Source organism: Mustelus asterias, chromosome 28 (assembly GCF_964213995.1).
Source record: "Mustelus asterias chromosome 28, sMusAst1.hap1.1, whole genome shotgun sequence".
Classification (NCBI taxonomy): domain Eukaryota; kingdom Metazoa; phylum Chordata; class Chondrichthyes; order Carcharhiniformes; family Triakidae; genus Mustelus; species Mustelus asterias.
In genome coordinates this window covers 26,319,634-26,339,630 of record NC_135828.1, presented here as the reverse complement: position 1 = coordinate 26,339,630, position 19,997 = coordinate 26,319,634, and the positions used below count along the sequence as shown (strand labels likewise).

Sequence of the window (19,997 nt, the reverse complement as noted above, 5' to 3'; positions counted from 1 at the left end):
TCAGAACGCGGGTACCACATCACATGGGGAATGGCGACACACGATGAAATGATCTCCAGAAATCGGATAATGTCACAACACCCTGTTCATTCGACCATGCACATCTGACAGTGCGTGTGTGCGTGTGTGTGTGTGTGTGTGTGTGTGTGCGCGCGTGCGTCCGTGTGCGTGTACATGTGTGTGTATTTGTGTATGCGTACGTGCGCGCGCGTGCGCAGTGGTGCATGTTTCACAAGAAAGGAAGGCGCGATTGGACATCGGGGTAACACCGCAACAGAATACAAAGCACAGCATTTGTTCAAATTTTTGCATAGTGATGAATCCCGTTCTTTAAAAAAACTCTTTTGAAATCAAAAAAAAAATCCAGTGTGAAAGACTACCTTTCCTCAGGATTGCGTACCCAGTCGAATAAAGGGCCATGCTGTGCTTTATTTGAACATTGTAGAGAACACAAAAAAACACTTTAACAGAACAGGTGCTGAGAATTTTTTTTTTTTGCCTTTTTGTCAGTTAATCTACAAGACACTGACGTGCCAGTGTGTTTTCTAATCGATGCAGCGTTGATATATATACAAGAGGAATTCCTTCACATTATAAGCAATATCATCCTACAAAGTAGCAATCCTTTCTTTGCAAGTAACAATACATTAAGTCATTGCTGGGATTATTATTTTCCACAGTTCATTCTACTCAGTTCTATTGTCATATAATATGCACATTGAAGTTTTCAGCTGCACATCATCATATAAATTCCAAATCTTTTTTTTTAAGCAATAGGTACCTATAATACTGATTTACAATCGATGCATATACGTCCTGTAAATAAAAACCTAACGGTAACCGAGTCTTTGGCAAATGTTGCAATAAAAATTACATTCACTTTTTCTTAAATCAATTGTTCCAGAGAGCAGTACCAAATAGGTTGTCCCTTATCAGGCGACGTTTGTGTGTCTCTTTCTTGATAGCTCCATCCCTGCTCCATCCCTGCCCCGACCTCCGATTCTCCACCTCCACCACACCCACCCCACCAGCCGTGCTTTCGCAAGGTCGGGCCCAAGCACAAGTCAGCTGGTTCCCGAGTTGAACCTGCCTTTATGAATGGGTCAGGAAAGAGACAAACAAAAGCGCTGGGGTGCTGTGGCAGTGACTGTTGTGCTTTGTCTGTAACGCTTTAAAACTCGTGGGTCCTGTCAAGGGGTGCGGAGCAGGGGGTGAGAAATCCTCTCGTGGTGTTCAACAGCTGACCTAGAATGTACCAACGTGTGTGTGTGTGTCTGTGTATGTGTGTGTGCATTGTATATGCATGCATGTCTGTGTGTGTGTATATGTGTGTGTCTATATGTCTGTGTTTGTGTGTGCATGTGTCCATATGTACATGGGTATGTGCATGTATGTGTGTGTCTGTGTGTGTGTGTGCATTGTACAGGCATGCATGTCTGTGTATGTATATATGTGTGTCCGTGTGTCTGTGTTTGTGTGTGCATGTGTCCATGGGTATGTGTGTGTGTGTTTGCATGTGTGTGTGTGCACGCGCATGTTGTATGCACATGCATGTCTGTACATGTATAGGTGTGCATCCATGTGTCTGTGTTTGTGTGTGCATGTGCCTGGGTATGTGTGTGTGTGTGTGCGCACATGTGTGTGTTGTATGCGCATATCTGTGTGACTATGCCTGTGTGTCTGTGAGCTTATGGGTATTTGTGTGCGTCCATGTGTGCCTGTATGATTCTGTGTGCTTGTGTGTCCGCGTGTGTGTATGTGCATGTGTGTGCATGTATGCGCGTGTCTGGGTCTCTCTGTGTTTATACATGTCATGTAAGTATGTCTGTGTGCATGTGTGTCCACATCTTTGTGTGTATGTCCGTGCGTTGATGTGTCTGTGTTCGTACCGGTGTGTGTGTGCATGTGTGTGGTGTGTGCATGTGTGCACCATGTAAGTGTGTGTGAGAGGCGCCAGTTCTTTTTTTTGCACTCGCATGCAGGTAAGAAGTGGTGAGGACACAGAACGAAGCAACCTCCAGCTGCTTATGCCACTGCACAGAGTAACAGTGTCTGGAGTGGAGAGCACACGATCGATCGGTACTATCCCAATAATCTGGACAGCCCAGTGAATATTCCACCCCCTCACCCCACCATCCGAATCATTCTAAAATAACCTTGCTCTTAACTCTGTTGCATTTGGAAGCTCTGTTTTCAGGCAGGTAGTCAGAAAGGCAGGGTATACTTTAACCGCCAAAGCATATAGCTATTTTGTAATGTCTATCTACAGACTTCATTAATACCTTTCACCACTGGAGTGCAGTAACTGTAAACTCAAAATACAAGCCAATTAAGTGCCTATTTGACTCTCTCTTTTCTCTCTCATAAAGGAAAGTGTTTTTACAATATCATTCTACTGTGGAAATCAGTGTCCCCTCACCAACTCCCAGCCCATTGCAACCATTATCGGTACAATCAGATAGCTAGTGCAAAAAAAGTACAAGGAAACATCAACTATTTGTGTGGCCTTCCTTTTCGCTCGTCCGAGATCGCCCTGTGTGAAGAAGATAAACCATGTTTCCATCTTCGTCCTAAACCTTCCATCGTCACCTCCTGACATAAAATACAATCAACTTTATTGAGAATCGTTGCACCTGGTGTTTCGGGAGCGGGGGCGGCGGGAGGGGTGGGGGGGGGGGCGGGTGGGGCGTTTGAACGGTTTAAGCGTAACACCCCCTCGATGCTTCTCACGGGTTCACACGTACTGCTTTTCCTGAAAAAAAGCGCGCGTCGAAGGAACAGAAAGTGTCTGGAGAATTGCCAAGAGCTGGGACCTCCGTGGTGAGGACAATCCGGGAAGAAGGGATAGGAGGGGTGGCGGGGGGTGGGGGAGGCGGGTGGGGATGATGCAGCCAAGAAGCAACTAGGAGAGGGCGTGTATACCAGTCGGAGCCTCCCCTGACACTGGGGTGGGGGGGGGGGGGGGGGGGGGGGGGCTTGAGGGAACGAGGGCCAGAGGGGTTTGGGGGGGGGGTGGAATTTGGGATTGGGGGGGGGTGGACACTGGGCGAAGTGTACTCCCTCCATTCGAAACGATAAGGAGTCAACGTTGAGCCAAAAGTTTTGAGATATGCCATCTTGTAAACATGATAAAGCTGGAGACGGTTGTGGGGGGGAGGCGGGGGGGGGGGGAGGGGGGAGATGAAGGGGTTGGTAGAGGGGGGCCGGGGGTGGGGGGGAAGAATCCGCTTTCTTAACTTGCCAGTTGTCATGTTGCCGTTTACCTCCCCAAGACGTGTTGGTCTTCGTGGAAATGCTCTTTCACTGCTGTTTTGTTAGGTGTGTAGATAATCGGTGGAATCATTGAAATCACCAAGTCAAACATGGGAGTAGGAGCATGTCCAAATGCTGAGTCAATGTTATCGGAGCACTGAAGCAGTTTTATTTGCGTTTAATGTGGGTTTTTTTGTTTAATCAATCCATTCATTACGAGATACGCATATATATATATCTATATATGAGCTTTTTTTTGTCTCCATTTTCTTCTATCTTTCTTTCTGTCCAGTCAACAGGGACCAATGGGATGGTATGGAAAATAAAGCCAAAAGTTTAAATATACCAATGGCACCACAGTTTGAAGGATAAATGTTTGCAGCCAGAGTTTGGGACATCCACGTTACTCAATATGGATGTTCAATTGTGCTTCCTTCCGCCACACTCTCACAGAATTAACACCGTTTACTTTTGTTTTTCTAAGTTTCCAGTTCTTCATCCCAACTGTCGAAATTGATCAGACTGGTACAATGTGGAGTCCGAGAGATTCATCTTGCAATTTCATGTGGTTGCCATAGTAACTAGTGGCGGTCGTAGGCAGTGGCAGCAGTGGGGGGTGCAGTACCCCGGGATGCGGCACTATAATAATAAGGGGAACCTGGAAGTTAACACAGGAGAAGATGGACCAGTTGGAAGGACATAAGTTTATCAGCAAACAGTGCCCGCCCAGGACAAGCCGGGTTTTGATTTGGTTATTTAGCGCGCAGAGTCACCCGGGCAATGCGCCAACAATACTCTTCCAGCACCAGTCTATCGATTGCCATCGAAGGTCAGAGGGGAGATTAAGGTTTAAAGTTTTCAAAGTTTAGTTATCGGTGTCACAGGTGTTACATTAACACTGCAGTGAAGTTCTGTGAAAATCCCCCAGTCGCCACACTCTGACGGGTACACTGAGGGAGAATTTAGCATGGCCAATGCACCTAACTTAGCACAATCTTTACTCTAATTAAAGATAGCCGTGAAATACCCAATACATCCATTCATTGCTCTGTCTTGTTGGTAAGCTCATAGAATCATAGAATCCCTACAGTGCAGAAGAAACCATTCAACCCATCGAGTCTGCACCAACTCTCTGACAGAGTACCTTATCTAGGCCCTCTTTCCTGCCCTATCCTTGTAACCCCACATATTTACCATGGATAATCCATCTAACCTACACATCTTTGGAGTGTGGGAGGAAACCGGAGCACCCAGAGGAAACTCACGCAGACACGGGGAGAATGTGCAGACTGCACAGTCAGTGACCCAAGCCGGGAATTGAAGCTGGGTCCCTGATGCTGTGAGGCAGCAGTGCTAACACTGTGCCACCGTGCCACCCTATTCCTGGATATTCCTTTTACCGACTGGCCAGGACGTTCCCTCCTCTCCCTGGAGGTAACATCTACCAGGGTGGGGTAGAGGAAGCATAAATCCAGTGATGTAGGAGGCTTTGCATTGGGAGGCAATGACCTAGTGGTATTAACTATTAATCCAGAAACTCAGCTAATGTTCTGGGGGACCCAGGTTTGAATCCCACCACAGCGGATGGTGGAATTTGAATACAAAAATCTGGAACTAAGAATCTACTAATGACCATGAAACCATCGTCGATTGTCAGTAAAACCCATCTGGTTCCTTTAGGGAAGGAAATCTGTTGCCCTTACCTGATCTGGCCTACAGGAGACTCCAGAGCCACAGCAATGTGGTTGACTCTCAACTGCCCTCCAAGGGCAGCTTGGGACGGGCAATAAATGCTGGCCCAGCCAGCGACGCCCATGTCCCATGAATGAAGTTTTAAAAAGGACAGGTTGGATATGACCGAGGATGTTCTGTAGTCCTGGCTAGTTCTTGTACGGAACCTGCGAACAGGCTTCCAACAATTCTGTTCTGAACCCCCTTCGGAGAATTGAAACAATGGCCATTTGTCCCAAATTTTACACGTTACCTGGCAACAACTTGGCAAGGCTTAGGGATGACATTCCACAGTCATTGGTGAAAGAAAGCCAACCAAGTTGGGCAGTGCCCTTTGTGCCAACTCCCCTTAAAGCCATGTGACGTTGTTCAGAACTGTTTCAACAATAGTTTATTTTTATAGGGGGTTACAGTTTTCTGAATGTATAATAAAAGCCTCAGCCCGGGAGTTCGCTCTCAAGTCTTTACTCCCAACAACAATAGAATCATAGAATCATAGAAACCATACAGTGCTAAAGGAGGCCATTCGACCCAACGAGCCTGCACTGACAACAACCCCACCCAGGCCCTATCCCCCGTAACCCCATGCATTTACCCCGCTAATCGCCCTGACATTAAAGGGCAATAGGACAGGACCTGGGTGGGGTTGTTGTCAGTGCAGGCTTGATGGGCCAAATGGCCTCCTGCTAGATTCTATCATTCTATGAATTTATTCTGGCCAATCAACCGAATCTACATATCTTTAGAGTGTGGAAGGAAACCAGAGCACCCGGAGGAAACCCACGCAGACACGGGGAGAACGTGCAAACTCTAAACAGACAGTCACTCAAGGCCAGAATCAAACCTGGATACCTGGCGCTGTGAGGTAGCAGTGCTAACCACTGTGCCACCATGTCACCCTAGCTATACAATAACTGCACCAACTTGTGTTCATTTAACACATTTTAGAGTAACTAGGTGACAATAAGTGCTTTATATTATCAAACCTTGATGCCAAGCACACAAAAAAATTTCAAAACAGGTGATCAAAAGCTTGGTCAATAAGTTACATTTTAAAGGGCATCATGAAGTGAGAGGAAGAGAGCTGGAGAGGTTGGGGCTCGTGGGTTGGGGGGGGTGCGAAGTGCCACAGCTTAGCGCCCAGGCAACTGAAGACAACTGAAGACACAGCCATCAGAGGTGGTGTGATTAAAATTGGGAACTCTCCAGGGACCTGGCCTTGGGTAACTGCCTGTATGGCGTTTGCCCCTTGTGTCCAGAGATGTGTGCAGGTTAGGTGGATTGGCCACGCTAAATTGCCCCTTAGTGTCCAAAGATGTGCAGTTAGGTGGATTGGCCATGCTAAATTGCCCCTTAGTGCCCAAAGATGTGCAGGTTAGGTGGATTGGCCATGTTAAATGTGTGGGGTTACAAGAATAGGGTGGGGTATTGGGCTTGGGTAAGATGCTCTTTTGGAGAGTCAGTGCTGACTCGATGGGCCGAATGGCCTCCTTCAGCACCGTAGCCATTCTGCGGGCCTATTCTATTTTAATTTCAAAAGAATGGCTGCGTCGCTTTCCACTTCAACCATTGGCTGTGTGAGCCTGCTAGGCAGTGCTGCTGTGTGGGCCTACACCAAATAGAAACTGGTGCAACTTGTTTCACATCAGGCCCTTACAACCAGCAGACAGAATGAGCTTTGTCTGAGCAGTCTGGGCAGGATTTGAGCCCAGGTCCCAGAGGTAAACTGATAGTGTCTAACCCGCTACACAACCGAGCCTGCTTAAAGCTGCTTTAATCTTCGTGAAGCTCAGGCACAATGATGCTGATTCCCCCTTCTTCCATTTGAATAAGTCTCAGTGATATCAGCAGTGTGTGTGTTATAACTGACACCTAACCCCAAAACCCCTGGACTTCTCACTCAGAGAGTCATCTTAGTGACATTGCTGCTGGGGTTCCCATAAAAGGGTTGAATCATAGAATCTATTCAGAGAATCTCTGCAGTGCACAAGGAGACCATTCGGCCCATTGAATCTGTGCCGACCACAATCCCACCCAGGCCCTATTCCTGTAGCCCCATATATTTACCCTGCTAATCAATGAAATTGAAACTGAATTTAAATTCTCATCGTTGTTTTCCAATTTCTCCATATCCCGGCCCTTCACTGTCTCTGACTCTCCCAAATCTTTGCCCCCCCTCTCTGACCCCTTGCACATGCACAGATCATAGAATCATAGATCATAGAATCATAGATCATAGAATCATAGATCATAGAATTCCTAGAGTGCAGAAGAGGTCATTCGGCCCATTGAGTCTGCACCAACTCTCTGACGGAGTACCTTACCCAGGCCCTTTCCCTCACTATATCTCTGTAACCTCATACATTTAGCACGGCCAATCCACCTAACCTACACATCTTTGGACACTAAGGGACAATTTAGCAAGGTCAATCCACCTAACCTGCACATCTTTGGACACTAAGGGGCAATTTAGCAAGGCCAATCCACCTAATCTACACATCTTTGGACACTAAGGGGCAACTTAGCATGGTCAATCCACCTAACCTACACATCTTTGGACACTAAGGGGCAATTTAGCATGGTCAATCCACCTAACCTACACATCTTTGGACACGAAGGGGCAATTTAGCAAGGCCAATCCACCTAATCTACACATCTTTGGACACTAAGGGGCAAGTTAGCATGGTCAATCCACCTAACCTACATATCTTTGGACACTAAGGGGCAATTTAGCATGGCCAATCCACCTAATCTGCACATCTTCGGACACTAAGGGGCAATTTACCATGGCCAATGAATCTAACCTGCACATCTTTGGACACAAAGGGGCAATTTACCATGGCCAATCCACCTAACGTGCACATCTTTAGACACTAAGGGGCAATTTAGCACGGCCAATCAGCCTAACCTGCACATCTTTGGACTGTGGGATGAAACCGGAGCACCCGGAGGAAACCCACGCAGACATGGGAAGAACGTGCAGATTCTGCACAGACAGTGACCCGAGGCAGGAATTGAATCCGGGACCCGGCGCTGTGTGGCAGCAGTGCTGACCACTGTGCCACCATGGGGCAACGTAGAAGGATGTTGCCTCCCATTCTCCCAACACAGTAGCTTTAGACCCAGGAATTGAGATTTCTGCTCTCTACATTGAACGGGGTTTAAATTATGAAACTGCTACGTAGCATTGTGCCTGTGTTTAAGCCCGAGTCAATATGAAGAAGAAAAGTCCAATGTGGCAGCCACTGAACTCACCACCATCGGGACTTGTTTAATCTCACAGCTTTCTTTTCAGGGAGGGTTTAAGCACTTGTCTGGGCCGGTGAAAACAACTCATTGGGACCCAAATAACCGGCAGGCTAGTCGACTGCAAGTGCCGTCACAGCTCAGTCTGATCATGTCCTCCACTTCATGTTCGCATGCACACTTACCAGCAGGAGGAAGATATACTGGCATTGGAGGCAGTCCAGAGAAGGTTTACTAGGTTGATCCCGGGTATGGGGAAATTCTCTTATGAGGAGAGTTTGAGAAGGTTGGGCCTGTACTCATTGGAGTTGAGAAGAATGAGAGGCGACCTCATTGAGACATACTGGATTCTCAGGGGGTTTGACAGGGTAGATGCTGAGAGGTAGTTTCTCCTTGTGGGAGAGTCTAGCACCAGAGGGCAGAATCTCAGATGTGGAGTTGCCGGCGTTGGACTGGGCACAGTAAATAGTCTCACAACACCAGGTTAAAGTCCGACGGGTTTATTTGGTAGCACGAGCTTTCGGAGCGCCGCTCACCTGATGAAGGAGCGGCGCTCCGAAAGCTCATGCTACCAAATAAACCAGTTGGACTTTAACCTGGTGTTGTGAGACTGCTTACAGAATCTCAGAGTAAGGCTCATTAAAGACAGAGATGAGGAATTTCTTCCCTCAGAGGGTAATGAATCTGTGGAATTCTTTACCACAGAGGGCTGTAGAGGCTGGGTCGTTAAGTATGTTCAAGGCTGAGATTTTTAATCAGATTTTTAATCACTAAGGGAATCAAGGGTGAGAGGGATAAGGCAGAAAAGCGGAGTTGAAGATTATCATATCAGGTTAGTCTTGATCTCATTAAATGGTGGAGCAGATTTGATGGGCCGAATGGCCTATTTCTGTTCCTATATCTGATGGATCTTGGGGTAGCAACCAGTTTAGGGGAAGCCTGGTTGATTAATTCTAACTCGGAATGTCATCTCTACCCCCAAACCCCACCCTCTTCCCGTCAGCCATTGCTACGCTGGCCCAGGTGATCTAACTCAGCATGGGACAGCAAGGCTATATTCTGCTGTGCACTCACTCACTGACCCATTGGTGGAAACCCAAACGCTAATGAAAGCAGGGATTGAAAAAGGCCATAAATGGCATGGTATGTACTTGGGGGTGAGACTGAGCCGGACATCAAAATACAGAAGAAGATCAAAGGCGGATTAATCCCAATGCACAAGCCCACTTTCTAATAAGAAAATGATTTGTTCACTCAGTTGTGAACAGTCAAATATTTTTCTTGACTGGATCACATTGTACAGAGGCCTTTCTGAAGCAAGAGGTGCAAAGTAGGTACCAGCAATCAGCCAGAAAATACTCACTTAGTAATCCTGGGTTAGTGAAGCGCCAAGCTTCATTGTAAGTCGTGTACTGTGGATGGGTGTAAGGGTTCCCTGAAAATTCACTGCCTGAGGAAAGAAACAGAAGAAAATGCTAAAAACATACAGCAGAAAATAATGTGACGCTTCTTATGCTGGTTTTAAAGTTTATCTGTTCGTGCTGCAACTGGGCTTACATTAACAATGCAATGAAGTTACTGTGAAAATCCCCTAGTTGCCACACTCTGGCGCCTGTTCAGGTACACTGAGGGCGAATTAAGCATGGCCAATGCACTTAACCAGCATAATTAAGGACTCCACGCATCCTGGACATACTCTTTTCCACCTTCTTCCACCTAACCTGCGCATCCATTGGGAAAAAGATACAAAGTCTGAGGTCACGTACCAACCGACTCAAGAACAGCTTCTTCCCTGCTGCCATCAGACTTTTGAATGGACCTACCTCGCATGAAGTTGATCTTTCACTTCACCCTAGCTATGACTGTAACACTACATTCTGCACCCTTTTCTTTCCTTCCCTATGAACGGTATGCCTTGTCTGTAAAGTGCACAAGAAACAATACTTTTCACTGCACACTAATACACGTCACAACAATAAATTAAATCAATTCAAAAACTCGCACCTCTTTTGGAGTGTGGGAGGAAACTGGAGCACCCGGAGGAAGTCCACGCAGACACAGCGTGGAAACTCCACATAGACAGTGACCCAAAACCGGGATCGAACCGGGTCCCTGGTGCTGTGAGGCAACAGTGTTAACCATTGTGCCACTGTGCCACGGCCATGGCGGAGGTGGTGTTGCGGTGAATTGCTTGTTCCTGGCGCATTGTTCACTTGTTCTTAATGCTGTCATTTATCTATACAGGAGCTCATCTTCAAGAGGAAGATGCATCTGTGTCAGGCTTTTCACGAGCAGTAAACATTTCAGGGCAACATCAAGTGTGGTCACCGTTGTCATGCAGGAAACGCGGCTTGTCAATTTGTGCACAGCAAGATCCACAAACTGCAACATGTTAATAACCTGATAATAATTATTCAGTATGATATGGATTCAGAGAATCATAGAATGCATGCAGTGCAGAAGGAGGCCATTTGGCCCATTGAGCCTGCACCGACAACATTCCCACCCAGACCCTATCCCGGTAAACTGCTAATCCCCTGACACTGAGGCAATTTAGCATGGCTGATCCACCTAACCTGCACATCTTTGGACACTAAGGGGCAATTTAGCATGGTCAGTCCACCTAAGCTCCACATTCTGGGACACTAAGGGGCAATTTAGCATGGTCAGTCCACCTAACCTACACATCTTTGGACACTAAGGGTCAATTTAGCATGGCCAATCCACCTAAGCTCCACATTCTGGGACACTAAGGGGCAATTTAGCATGGTCAGTCCATCTAACCTACACATCTTTGGACACTAAGGGGCAATTTAGCATGGCCAATCCACCTAACCGTCACATCTTTGGACACTAAGGGGCAATTTAGCATGGCCAATCCACGTAACCTGCACATCTTTGGACACTAAGGGGCAATTTAGCATGGCCAATCCACCTAACCGGCACATCTTTGGACACTAAGGGGCAATTTAGCATGGCCAATCCACCTAACGTACGCATCTTTGGACACTAAGGGGCAATTTAGCATGGCCAATCCACCTAACCGTCACATCTTTGGACACTAAGGGGCAATTTAGCATGGCCAATCCACGTAACCTGCACATCTTTGGACACTAAGGGGCAATTTAGCATGGCCAATCCACCTAACCGGCACATCTTTGGATACTAAGGGGCAATTTAGCATGGCCAATCCACGTAACCTGCACGTCCTTGGACACTTCGGGGCAATTTAGCATGGCCAATCCACCTAACCTACACATCTTTGGACACTAAGGGGCAATTTAGCATGGCCAATCCACGTAACCTGCACGTCCTTGGACACTTCGGGGCAATTTAGCATGGCCAATCCACCTAACCTACACATCTTTGGACACTAAGGGGCAATTTAGCATGGCCAATCCACCTAACCTACACATCTTTGGACACTAAGGGGCAATTTAGCATGGCCAATTTACCTCACCTCATTGTCGACTTTCTTTTTTTCTCTTCAAGCCTGGAGTCGGCCATCGACCTATCTAGCTCTGAGTGCCTACAGCATTACCAACTCAGTCACACCATGATAATGAAAAGGAAGTTTAAATTTAAAGGAATATCATACTGAAGACTGAAAGTTACATTGAAGAGACAATGAGGTGAAGATTAAGATTCCACACGTACCCTGAAGAAAGATCATGTTGACAAACTAAGGCAGGGAACCAGAACCAGAGCTTGAAAGTCAAATAAATCGACATAAATTTAAACCAGATATCTGAATAATTTCATGAGCTGAAGAGTGACAAACCTTTGGAATAATTTGTCGGGACAGGGATGTAGAAATGGAAAAATTAATTCAGTGATGGGAGAGTAATCCACACTGAAACATAACATTCCAAAGAATACATTTGGAATCCGGATCTCCAGAAGTGATGTCAATGGAGTAGGCAGATTGAGCAGCAAGGATCGAACTAAACGTTGATCCCTGCATTGGATGGCACGATAGCACTGTGGTTAGCACAGCTGCCTCACAGCGCCAGGACCTGGATTCGATTCCTGGCTTGGATTATTGTCTGTGCGGAATCTGCACATTCTCCCCATGTCTACATGGGTTTCCTCCAAAAGACGCACTGGTTAGGTGCATTGGCCATGCTAAATTCTCCCTCAGTGTACCCGAACAGGCGCCAGAGTGTGGCGACTAGGGGAATTTCACAGTAACTTCATTGCAGTGTTAATGTAAGCCGACTTGTGACACTTATCAATAAAATTTAAGCTTTCACTTTAATTCCTCTCAGGAACCTGATGTGCTATGCAATGTGATTTTGTTTTGGTCGACTGCACCCCTTCGTAAAGGGGTAGGACATGGCAGCATGGTGGCTTAATGGTTAGCACTGCTGCCTCACAACGACAGGGACCCGGGTTCGAGTCCCAGCTTGGGTCATTGTCTGTGTGGAGTTTGCACGTTCTCCCAGTGTCTTGCGTGGGTTTCCTCTGGGTTCTCCGGTTTCCTCCCGCAGTCCAAAGATGTGCGGGTTAGGTGGATTGGCCAGGCTAAGTTGTCCCTTAGTGTCAGGGGGATTAATAGGGTAAATATGTGGGGTTACGGCAATAGGGCATGGGTGAGATTGTTGACAGTTCAGGCGCGATAGGCCAAATGGCCTCCTTCTGCACTGTAAGGATTCTATGATTTTATGACTTTGAACCGGAAGAAAATTATTCACCTTTCCTTGGAGGGTTGAGGCCCGGCCTGATCCCCACCACCACCACCCTCCTCCACAGCTCCCACCCCTGCCACCTATGCCCCTCCCAAACCCCACCCACCCTATGCATTGTCCCCATTCACCCTGGTAGGTTACACCCAGGCCTTTCTCGTTGCTTACAGCTCAGAAATCGGCCAATCCACCCCACAGCTCTGTGCCTGTGTTTATGTTCCAGACAAGCCTCTTTCCCCTTTTCCTCTAACCCTATCAGCAGAAAGTTCCATTGCTCTCTCCCCCGTGTGCTAATCTCACTCATTCTTAAATGAATCTGTGCTATTTGCCTGAATCACTCCTTGTGGTAACATTGTGATAGGATGCAATTAAGTCACAGATTGGTAAGGTTAACCATTACAGAACGCACAAGAAACACAGTATTAGCACTGCTGCCTCACAGCGCCAGCGACCCGGGTTCGATTCCCGGCTCGGGTCGCTGTCTGTGCAGAGTCTGCACGTTCTCCCCGTGTCTGCGTGGGTTTCCTCTGGGTGCTCCAATTTCCTCCCACAGTCCAAAGATGTCTAGGTTGGGTGGATTAGCCATGCTAAATTGCCCCTTAGTGTCCAAGGATGTGCAGGTTAGGTGGATTAGCCATGGTAAATGTGTGGGATTACAGGGATAGGGTAGGGAAGAGGGCCTGGGTAAGGAACTCTATCAGAGAGTCAGTGCAGACTCGATGGGTCGAATGGCCTCTTCTGCATTGCAGAAACTCTATGATTCCAGGAAATTTGGCATGTCAGCTACGACTCTCACCAACTTTTACAGATGCACCATAGAAAGCATTCTTTCTGGTTGTATCGCAACTTGGTATGGCTCCTGCTCTGACCAAGTCTGCAAGAAACTACAAAGGGTTGTGAATGAAGCCTAGTCCATCACTCAAACCAGCTTCCCATCCATTGACACTGTCTACACTTCCCGCTGCTTCAGAAAAGCAGCCGGCATAATTAAGGACTTCATGCACACCAGACATTCTCTCTTCCACCTTTTTCCATCAGGAAAAAGATACAAAAGTCTGAGGTCACTTACCAACCGACTTCTTCCCTACTCCCATCTAATTTTTGAATGGACCTACCTCGCATGAAGTTGATCTTTCTCTACACCATAGCTATGACTGTAACATTACATTCTGCACTCTCTCCCTTCCTTCTCTATGAACAGTATGCTTTGTCTGTATAGTGCGCAAGAAACAATACTTTTCACTGTTTCCCAAAATATGTGATAGTAATAAATCAAATCAAATCAAAATTCTATGAGCTCACCAAAGAGACAGAGTGATGAATATATGTGTTGACTATTTTATGACTCTCTTTAATTAGAGTAAGGATTGTGCTAAGTTTGCACAGTAGAACTCCAGTGGCATGCTTGACTCCCTGCTGTTGCTGGTAGTGACAGAGAGGGTATGTTGCACAGGATTACATGGAATAAAGACAGCTGGAAACTGCTCCTTTTTGTGGGTGGGAAGAGGATTGGGTTGGGAAAATAACAAACAGGTTTAGGGGGCGTTGCGGGGACTCACTGGTTTAATCTCTATCAAGGTCCCTCATAATCACACCTGGGTAACTAAGCTTTTGTGACTGAACTATCAGATATTAGTCACATTCGTCAGCCATAGCTTAATAAAATAAATGGCATAATCTTATTCCATGTGCAAGATTTGTATAACGGGAGTTGTGATCCAGGTTGGAGGGTGGATTATCCAAATGCCACTCCTGCTGTGGGGCTTCTATATTGGCATTGCACATTCCGAAATTCCGAAGACATTCCCAATAATTTTCTGGATGGAAATTGGTAAACTGTGGCCGCGGCTCTGGCAGCTGATGTCCCGCGTCAATACTTCCTCCATCAGAAAGTGTGTCCTTATCTAGAAAGCCTTCAGGAAGTGGGCAGCACGGTGGCACAGTGGTCAGCACTGCTGCCTCACAGCGCCAGCGACCCGGGTTCGATTCCCAGCTTGGGTCACCGTCTGTGTGGAATTTGCACGGTCTCCCCTGTGTCTGCGTGGGTTTCCTCCAGGTGCTCCGGTTTCCCCCCACACTCCAAAGGTATGCGGGGTTAGCTGGACTGGCCATGCTAAGTTGTCCCTTAGTGTCAGGGGGACTAACTAGGGTAAATGCATGGGGTTATGGGGATAGGACCTGGGTGGGATTGTGGTCGATGCAGACTCGATGGGCCGAATGGCCTCCTTCTACACTGTAGGGATTCTAAGGATGTGATGACTGTAGGGAAATGTGAGAACCTTAACCAAAGCCAAAAAGAGTGCATCTGTTTAGATACAGCTAGTGTGACAATTAAGTACAAATCCAGGCTAAAAGGATGGTGATTCCAACCTCAAATAAATGGGGCTTGACAAATCTAGCACGTCAGAAGGCGAAAGGAAAGATTCAATAATCTGCACAGACTTTCACTGGCCCAGGTGATCCGGTCTCATCATCTTCCAGGACCTGCTGCCAATGTTTTGTTTCACACACGGAGGTTTGAAACCTCCTGGGACCTTCCCGTACGGATTGATTGGCACGCTGGCGAGAGTTCTGGGGTGGAGAGGGAGGCTGTGACTCATGACCAGGCCTGCGATTTAAATATTTACAGAGCTTTCTTCTACTCCCTGAACCTGAAATGCTTCTCCTGAACCTGAACTGCAGGTTAAGTAGAGGGAAGCAGATACGCTCCACAGCACCTGCACAGCTCACAACAATCTTTATCGATGACTGGGAAAAACCTGTGTTAGATAATGAGCTCCAGGGTGATATGTGACTGAGAGGAACTATCCTATCTCATTCCAGATAGTAATCAAACATGTTCAATTTGCTCCTCAACATTGGATTTTTCCCAAATGCCTACCTTTCTATTAATGCCAGCCAGCTCTCTGTCTCTCTTATCTCATTTTATCTATCTTAACATGAGTCCGATCTCTATCCCTGTCTTTCTTTAACATTAGCAACCTTTTCTCTCCCTCTCCCTTTGTATTTCTTTTCCTATCTTTTTCTCTGTCTTTCTCTCTCTCTCTTTGCTTCTTGCTATATATTTCTCTCTCTCTTTTTCTCTCATTATGCCTTTTGCTAACTGTTTCGCTCCCTCTCACTCTCTCTATACTGTTGCTATCTCTTTCTCTCTCTCTATGCCTTTTGATATCTATCGTTCTTTCTTTATTCCTTTTGCTATCTCCCTCACTCTCTCTTTATGCCTTTTGTTATGCCCTTCTCTCTCTCATTATCTCTTTTGCTGCCTCGTTCTCTCTCCATCTCTCTCTATACCTTTGCTCTCTCTTTCTCTCTCTTTATGCCTTTTGCTACCTATCCTTCTCGCTCTCTCTTTCTCTGTATACCTTTTGCTATCACCCTCTCTCTCTCTCTCTCTCTGTGCCTTGTGCTATCTATCGTTCTCTCTCTTCATGCCTTTTGCCGTCTCTCTCTCTCTATGCCTTTTGTTATCTCATTCTCTCTCCTTTTCCCTTTCTATACCTTTGTAATCTCTCTCTTTCTCTCTCTTTCTCTCTCTCTCTCTTTCTCTTTCTCTTCCTCTTGGCCCACAACAAGTTGAAAGACAAAGAACCATTTTAAACTGGGCGTGGCTGGCAGGTTATTTGCGGAAGGATATATTGGCCTTGGAGGGAGTGCAGAGAAGGTTCACCAGGTTGATACCGGAGATGAGGGGTGTTGATTATGAGGAGAGACTGAGCAGATTGGGTTTGTACTCGTTGGAATTTAGAAGGCTGAGGGGGGATCTTATAGAGACCTATAAGATAATGAAGGGGGGCTGGATAGGGTAGAGGTGGAGAGATTCTTTCCACTTAGAAAGGAAACTAGAACTAGAGGGCACAGCCTCAAAATAAAGGGGGGGTCAGTTTAGGACAGAGTTGAGGAGGAACTTCTTCTCTCAGAGGGTGGTGAATCTTTGGAATTCTCTGCCCACTGAAGTGGTGGAGGCTACCTCGTTGAATATGTTTAAATCACGGATAGATGGGTTCCTGATCGGTAAGGGAATTAGGGGTTATAGGGATCAGGCGGGTAAGTGGAACTGATCCACTTCAGATCAGCCATGGTCTTATTGAATGGCGGGGCAGGCTCGAGGGGCTAGATGGCCTACTCCTGCTCCTATTTCTTATGCTCTTACGTTCTTATGTTATGTACACATTCCCCTGCAAATACCTTAAAATCAGGTCACAGGGTGCTAATGACATCACCAGGCTGCAACTTTTGAATCTGAAATAGGCTCCCACCCTCATGGACTGGTTGGGGGGGTGGGTGGGGGGGGGGTTCAGCCAGGGTCTGAACCGCCGCTGTTAATATAAGGGAGGTTTTCATGTGATGTGAGACATCCTGTACAAGGGGTCGTTTATTTTGTACCATAGTTAAGGGTTTGATCATTCTGCCGATAAAATCGGGGGATTGTTAAACTTATGCCAGACACTGTTTTGGACTTTGAACCTCGTCAGATGATCATTAGCCAATAACTGAAGGAATTAAAGCCATTTAGCTCAACTAGATTTTGCCATCCAGAGAGATTTGAACACTTCCCTGACTGTGCCCAATAGCGTCTGCCCATCTAACTTCCATCGAGATGCTTCCCTCGACAACATCATCTGTAAACACACTTGCCAAGTTTCATGTACAATCTGGTAACACCCAGATCACCAACGACCTGTCCTGGTCCCCCCATTTCTTAACTATAGCCAATGCGGCGGCACTATAGTTAAGAAAGCCCACCAACGCCTCTACTTTTTCAGAAGACTAAGGAAATTTGGCATGTCCACTCCCACTCTCACCAACTTTTACAGATGCACCATAGAAAGCATTCTTTCTGGTTGTATCACAGCTTGGTATGGCTCCTGTTCTGCCCAAGACCGCACGGAACTACAAAAGGGTCGTGAACAAAACCCAATCCATTACTCAAACCAGCCTCCCACCCATTGACTCTGTCTACATTTCCCGCTGCCTCGGAAAAGCAGCCAGCATAATCAAGGACTCCAAGCACCCTGGACACTCTCTCTTCCACCTTCTTCCATCAGGAAAAAGATACAAAAGTCTGAGATCACGCACCAACCGACTCAAGAACAGCTTCTTCCCTGCTGCTGTCAGACTTTTGAATGGACCTACTTCGCATTAAGTTGACCTTTCTCTACACCCTAGCAATGACTGTAACACTACATTCTCCCCTGTGTACTCTGTGAACGGTATGCTTTGTCTGTATAGCGCGCAAGAAACAATACTTTTCACTGCATCCCAATACATGTGACAATAATAAATCAAATATTAATCTGAATTTCTCTATACCCTAATTATGATGGTATCACTACATTCTCCAATGTGCCCCCCCACCCCGCCCAACCTTTTGACTCCACCCCTGACTTGACCTCAGCACCCTAACCCCTACCCACTTAACTCACTCACACTTATTCACAGCTGGCAGCACAATTAAATATAGGTGTGGCATGGCTCGCGCCACCCGGTGATTGTACCTTAGGAGGAAGGATTCTGAGATAGGGTACACTCCGCATTTCTGAAGAGGCCTGGTTTGGAGATCCAGTAACAGTTTTAACAACACCAGGTTAAAGTCCAACAGGTTTATTTGGTAGCAAATGCCATTAGCTTTCAGAGCGCTGCTCAGATTTCCACTCCATCTGACGAAGGAGCAGCGCTCCGAAAGCTAATGGTATTTGCTACCAAATAAACCTGTTGGACTTTAACCTGGTGTTGTTAAAACTGTTACTGTGTTTACCCCAGTCCAACGCCGGCATCTCCACATCATGACTACCTTGGAGATCCAGGCCAGAAGTGCAGAGTTCCATCATGACGTAAAAGAATCAAGGAAAGTGACAGTCTGACGGTGATCGTCAGTACTTGGAAGATTCGAGCCACCATCTCACCATTATCTCATCAGAATTATGTTGTATTATATAAGAGTGAGAGGGGATCTTATGGAAATGTATAGAATTCTAACAGAGTTAGACCAGATAGATTGAGAAAGAATGTTCCCAATGGTGGGGGAGTCCAGAACTACGGGTCATTGTTGAGGATAAGGGGCAAACCTTTTAGAACTGAGATGAGGAGAAATTTCTTCACCCAGACGGTGGCGAATGTGTAGAATTCACTGCTACAGAAAGTAGTTGAGGCCAAAACATTATGGCTGGAATTTTACCACCCCATCCACCACGGGAATCAGAGCAGGAGAGGGGCGGACCATGGAAAGGTCCGGTGATCTCGGGCGGGATGTTACTGTTTCGGGATGAGTGAGGATCATCCTGCCCCATGTGATTTCAAGAAGAAATTAGATATAGTTCTTGGAGCTGAAGGGATCAAGGGACACGGAGGAAAATGGGGAATCAGGATATTGGGCAGGATTTCCCAGCCGCGCTCACCCCAATATTCAGAAAATCCTGCCCGAGGTCAGTGGATCTTTGCATGGTCCGCCGCATGCCCACTCCGATTCCTGTGGCGGGCACAGGAAAAATCCCCCCTTTGAATTTGATGGTTGGCCATGATCATAATGAATGGTGGAGCAGGCTCGAAGGGCTGAATGGCCTACTCCTGCTTCTCGTTTCTATGTTTATCACATTGCTGTTTATGGGATCTTGCTGTGTTAAAAGTTAGCCACTCATTTTACCCCAGTACGACAGTGACCCCACTTCGAAAAGCACACAATTGGTTGTGAAATACTTTGGGAAGTCCTCTGATCGTAAAGGCGTGACATAAATGCAGAGCTTTCTGTATTTAATCACCAGCATAAAATCTTCCAGGAACTAGCACAATCAGGAGCCATAATAAAATGTAATAAAGTGTAATCTGTTTCCTTTTGTTGCTTCAGAAACATATTGTATTTAAGAGTGACAGCCTGGTGCAGTTTTATAAATACTGGTATCGCTGAAATGGGTTGACCACAAATAAAAAGCAGTTTTAATATGACTAGCTGGTCTATCATATGGATATAAAGAAACTGATTTGAAGTCAGTTAAAATAAGTTTAGAAAGCCATACACATGCATGTTCCATGAGTACACATTTGTCAGTTTGGTAAATTATGCATGTTTTAATATTTTGAAAACAC

At 46.4% G+C, this 19,997-nt stretch overlaps 1 protein-coding gene across 3 annotated transcripts in view; it reads right to left on the bottom strand.

The window, feature by feature from the left end:
• Positions 1–3,769: 3,769 nt before the first annotated feature.
• Positions 3,770–19,997, bottom strand: part of LOC144480349 (paired box protein Pax-2-like) — a 407,590-nt gene continuing 391,362 nt past the window's right edge. For 2 of the 3 annotated variants that reach the window (XM_078199765.1, XM_078199767.1), the window contains exons 9-10: positions 9,593–9,679; positions 3,834–3,910 (exon numbers count right to left, since the gene is read on the bottom strand). In XM_078199765.1, the coding sequence (XP_078055891.1) occupies positions 3,834–3,910; positions 9,593–9,679 (164 nt within the window). Of the gene's footprint in view, positions 3,911–9,592; positions 9,680–19,997 lie in introns of all 3 variants that reach the window. The other variant, XM_078199764.1, reaches the window with a different exon arrangement.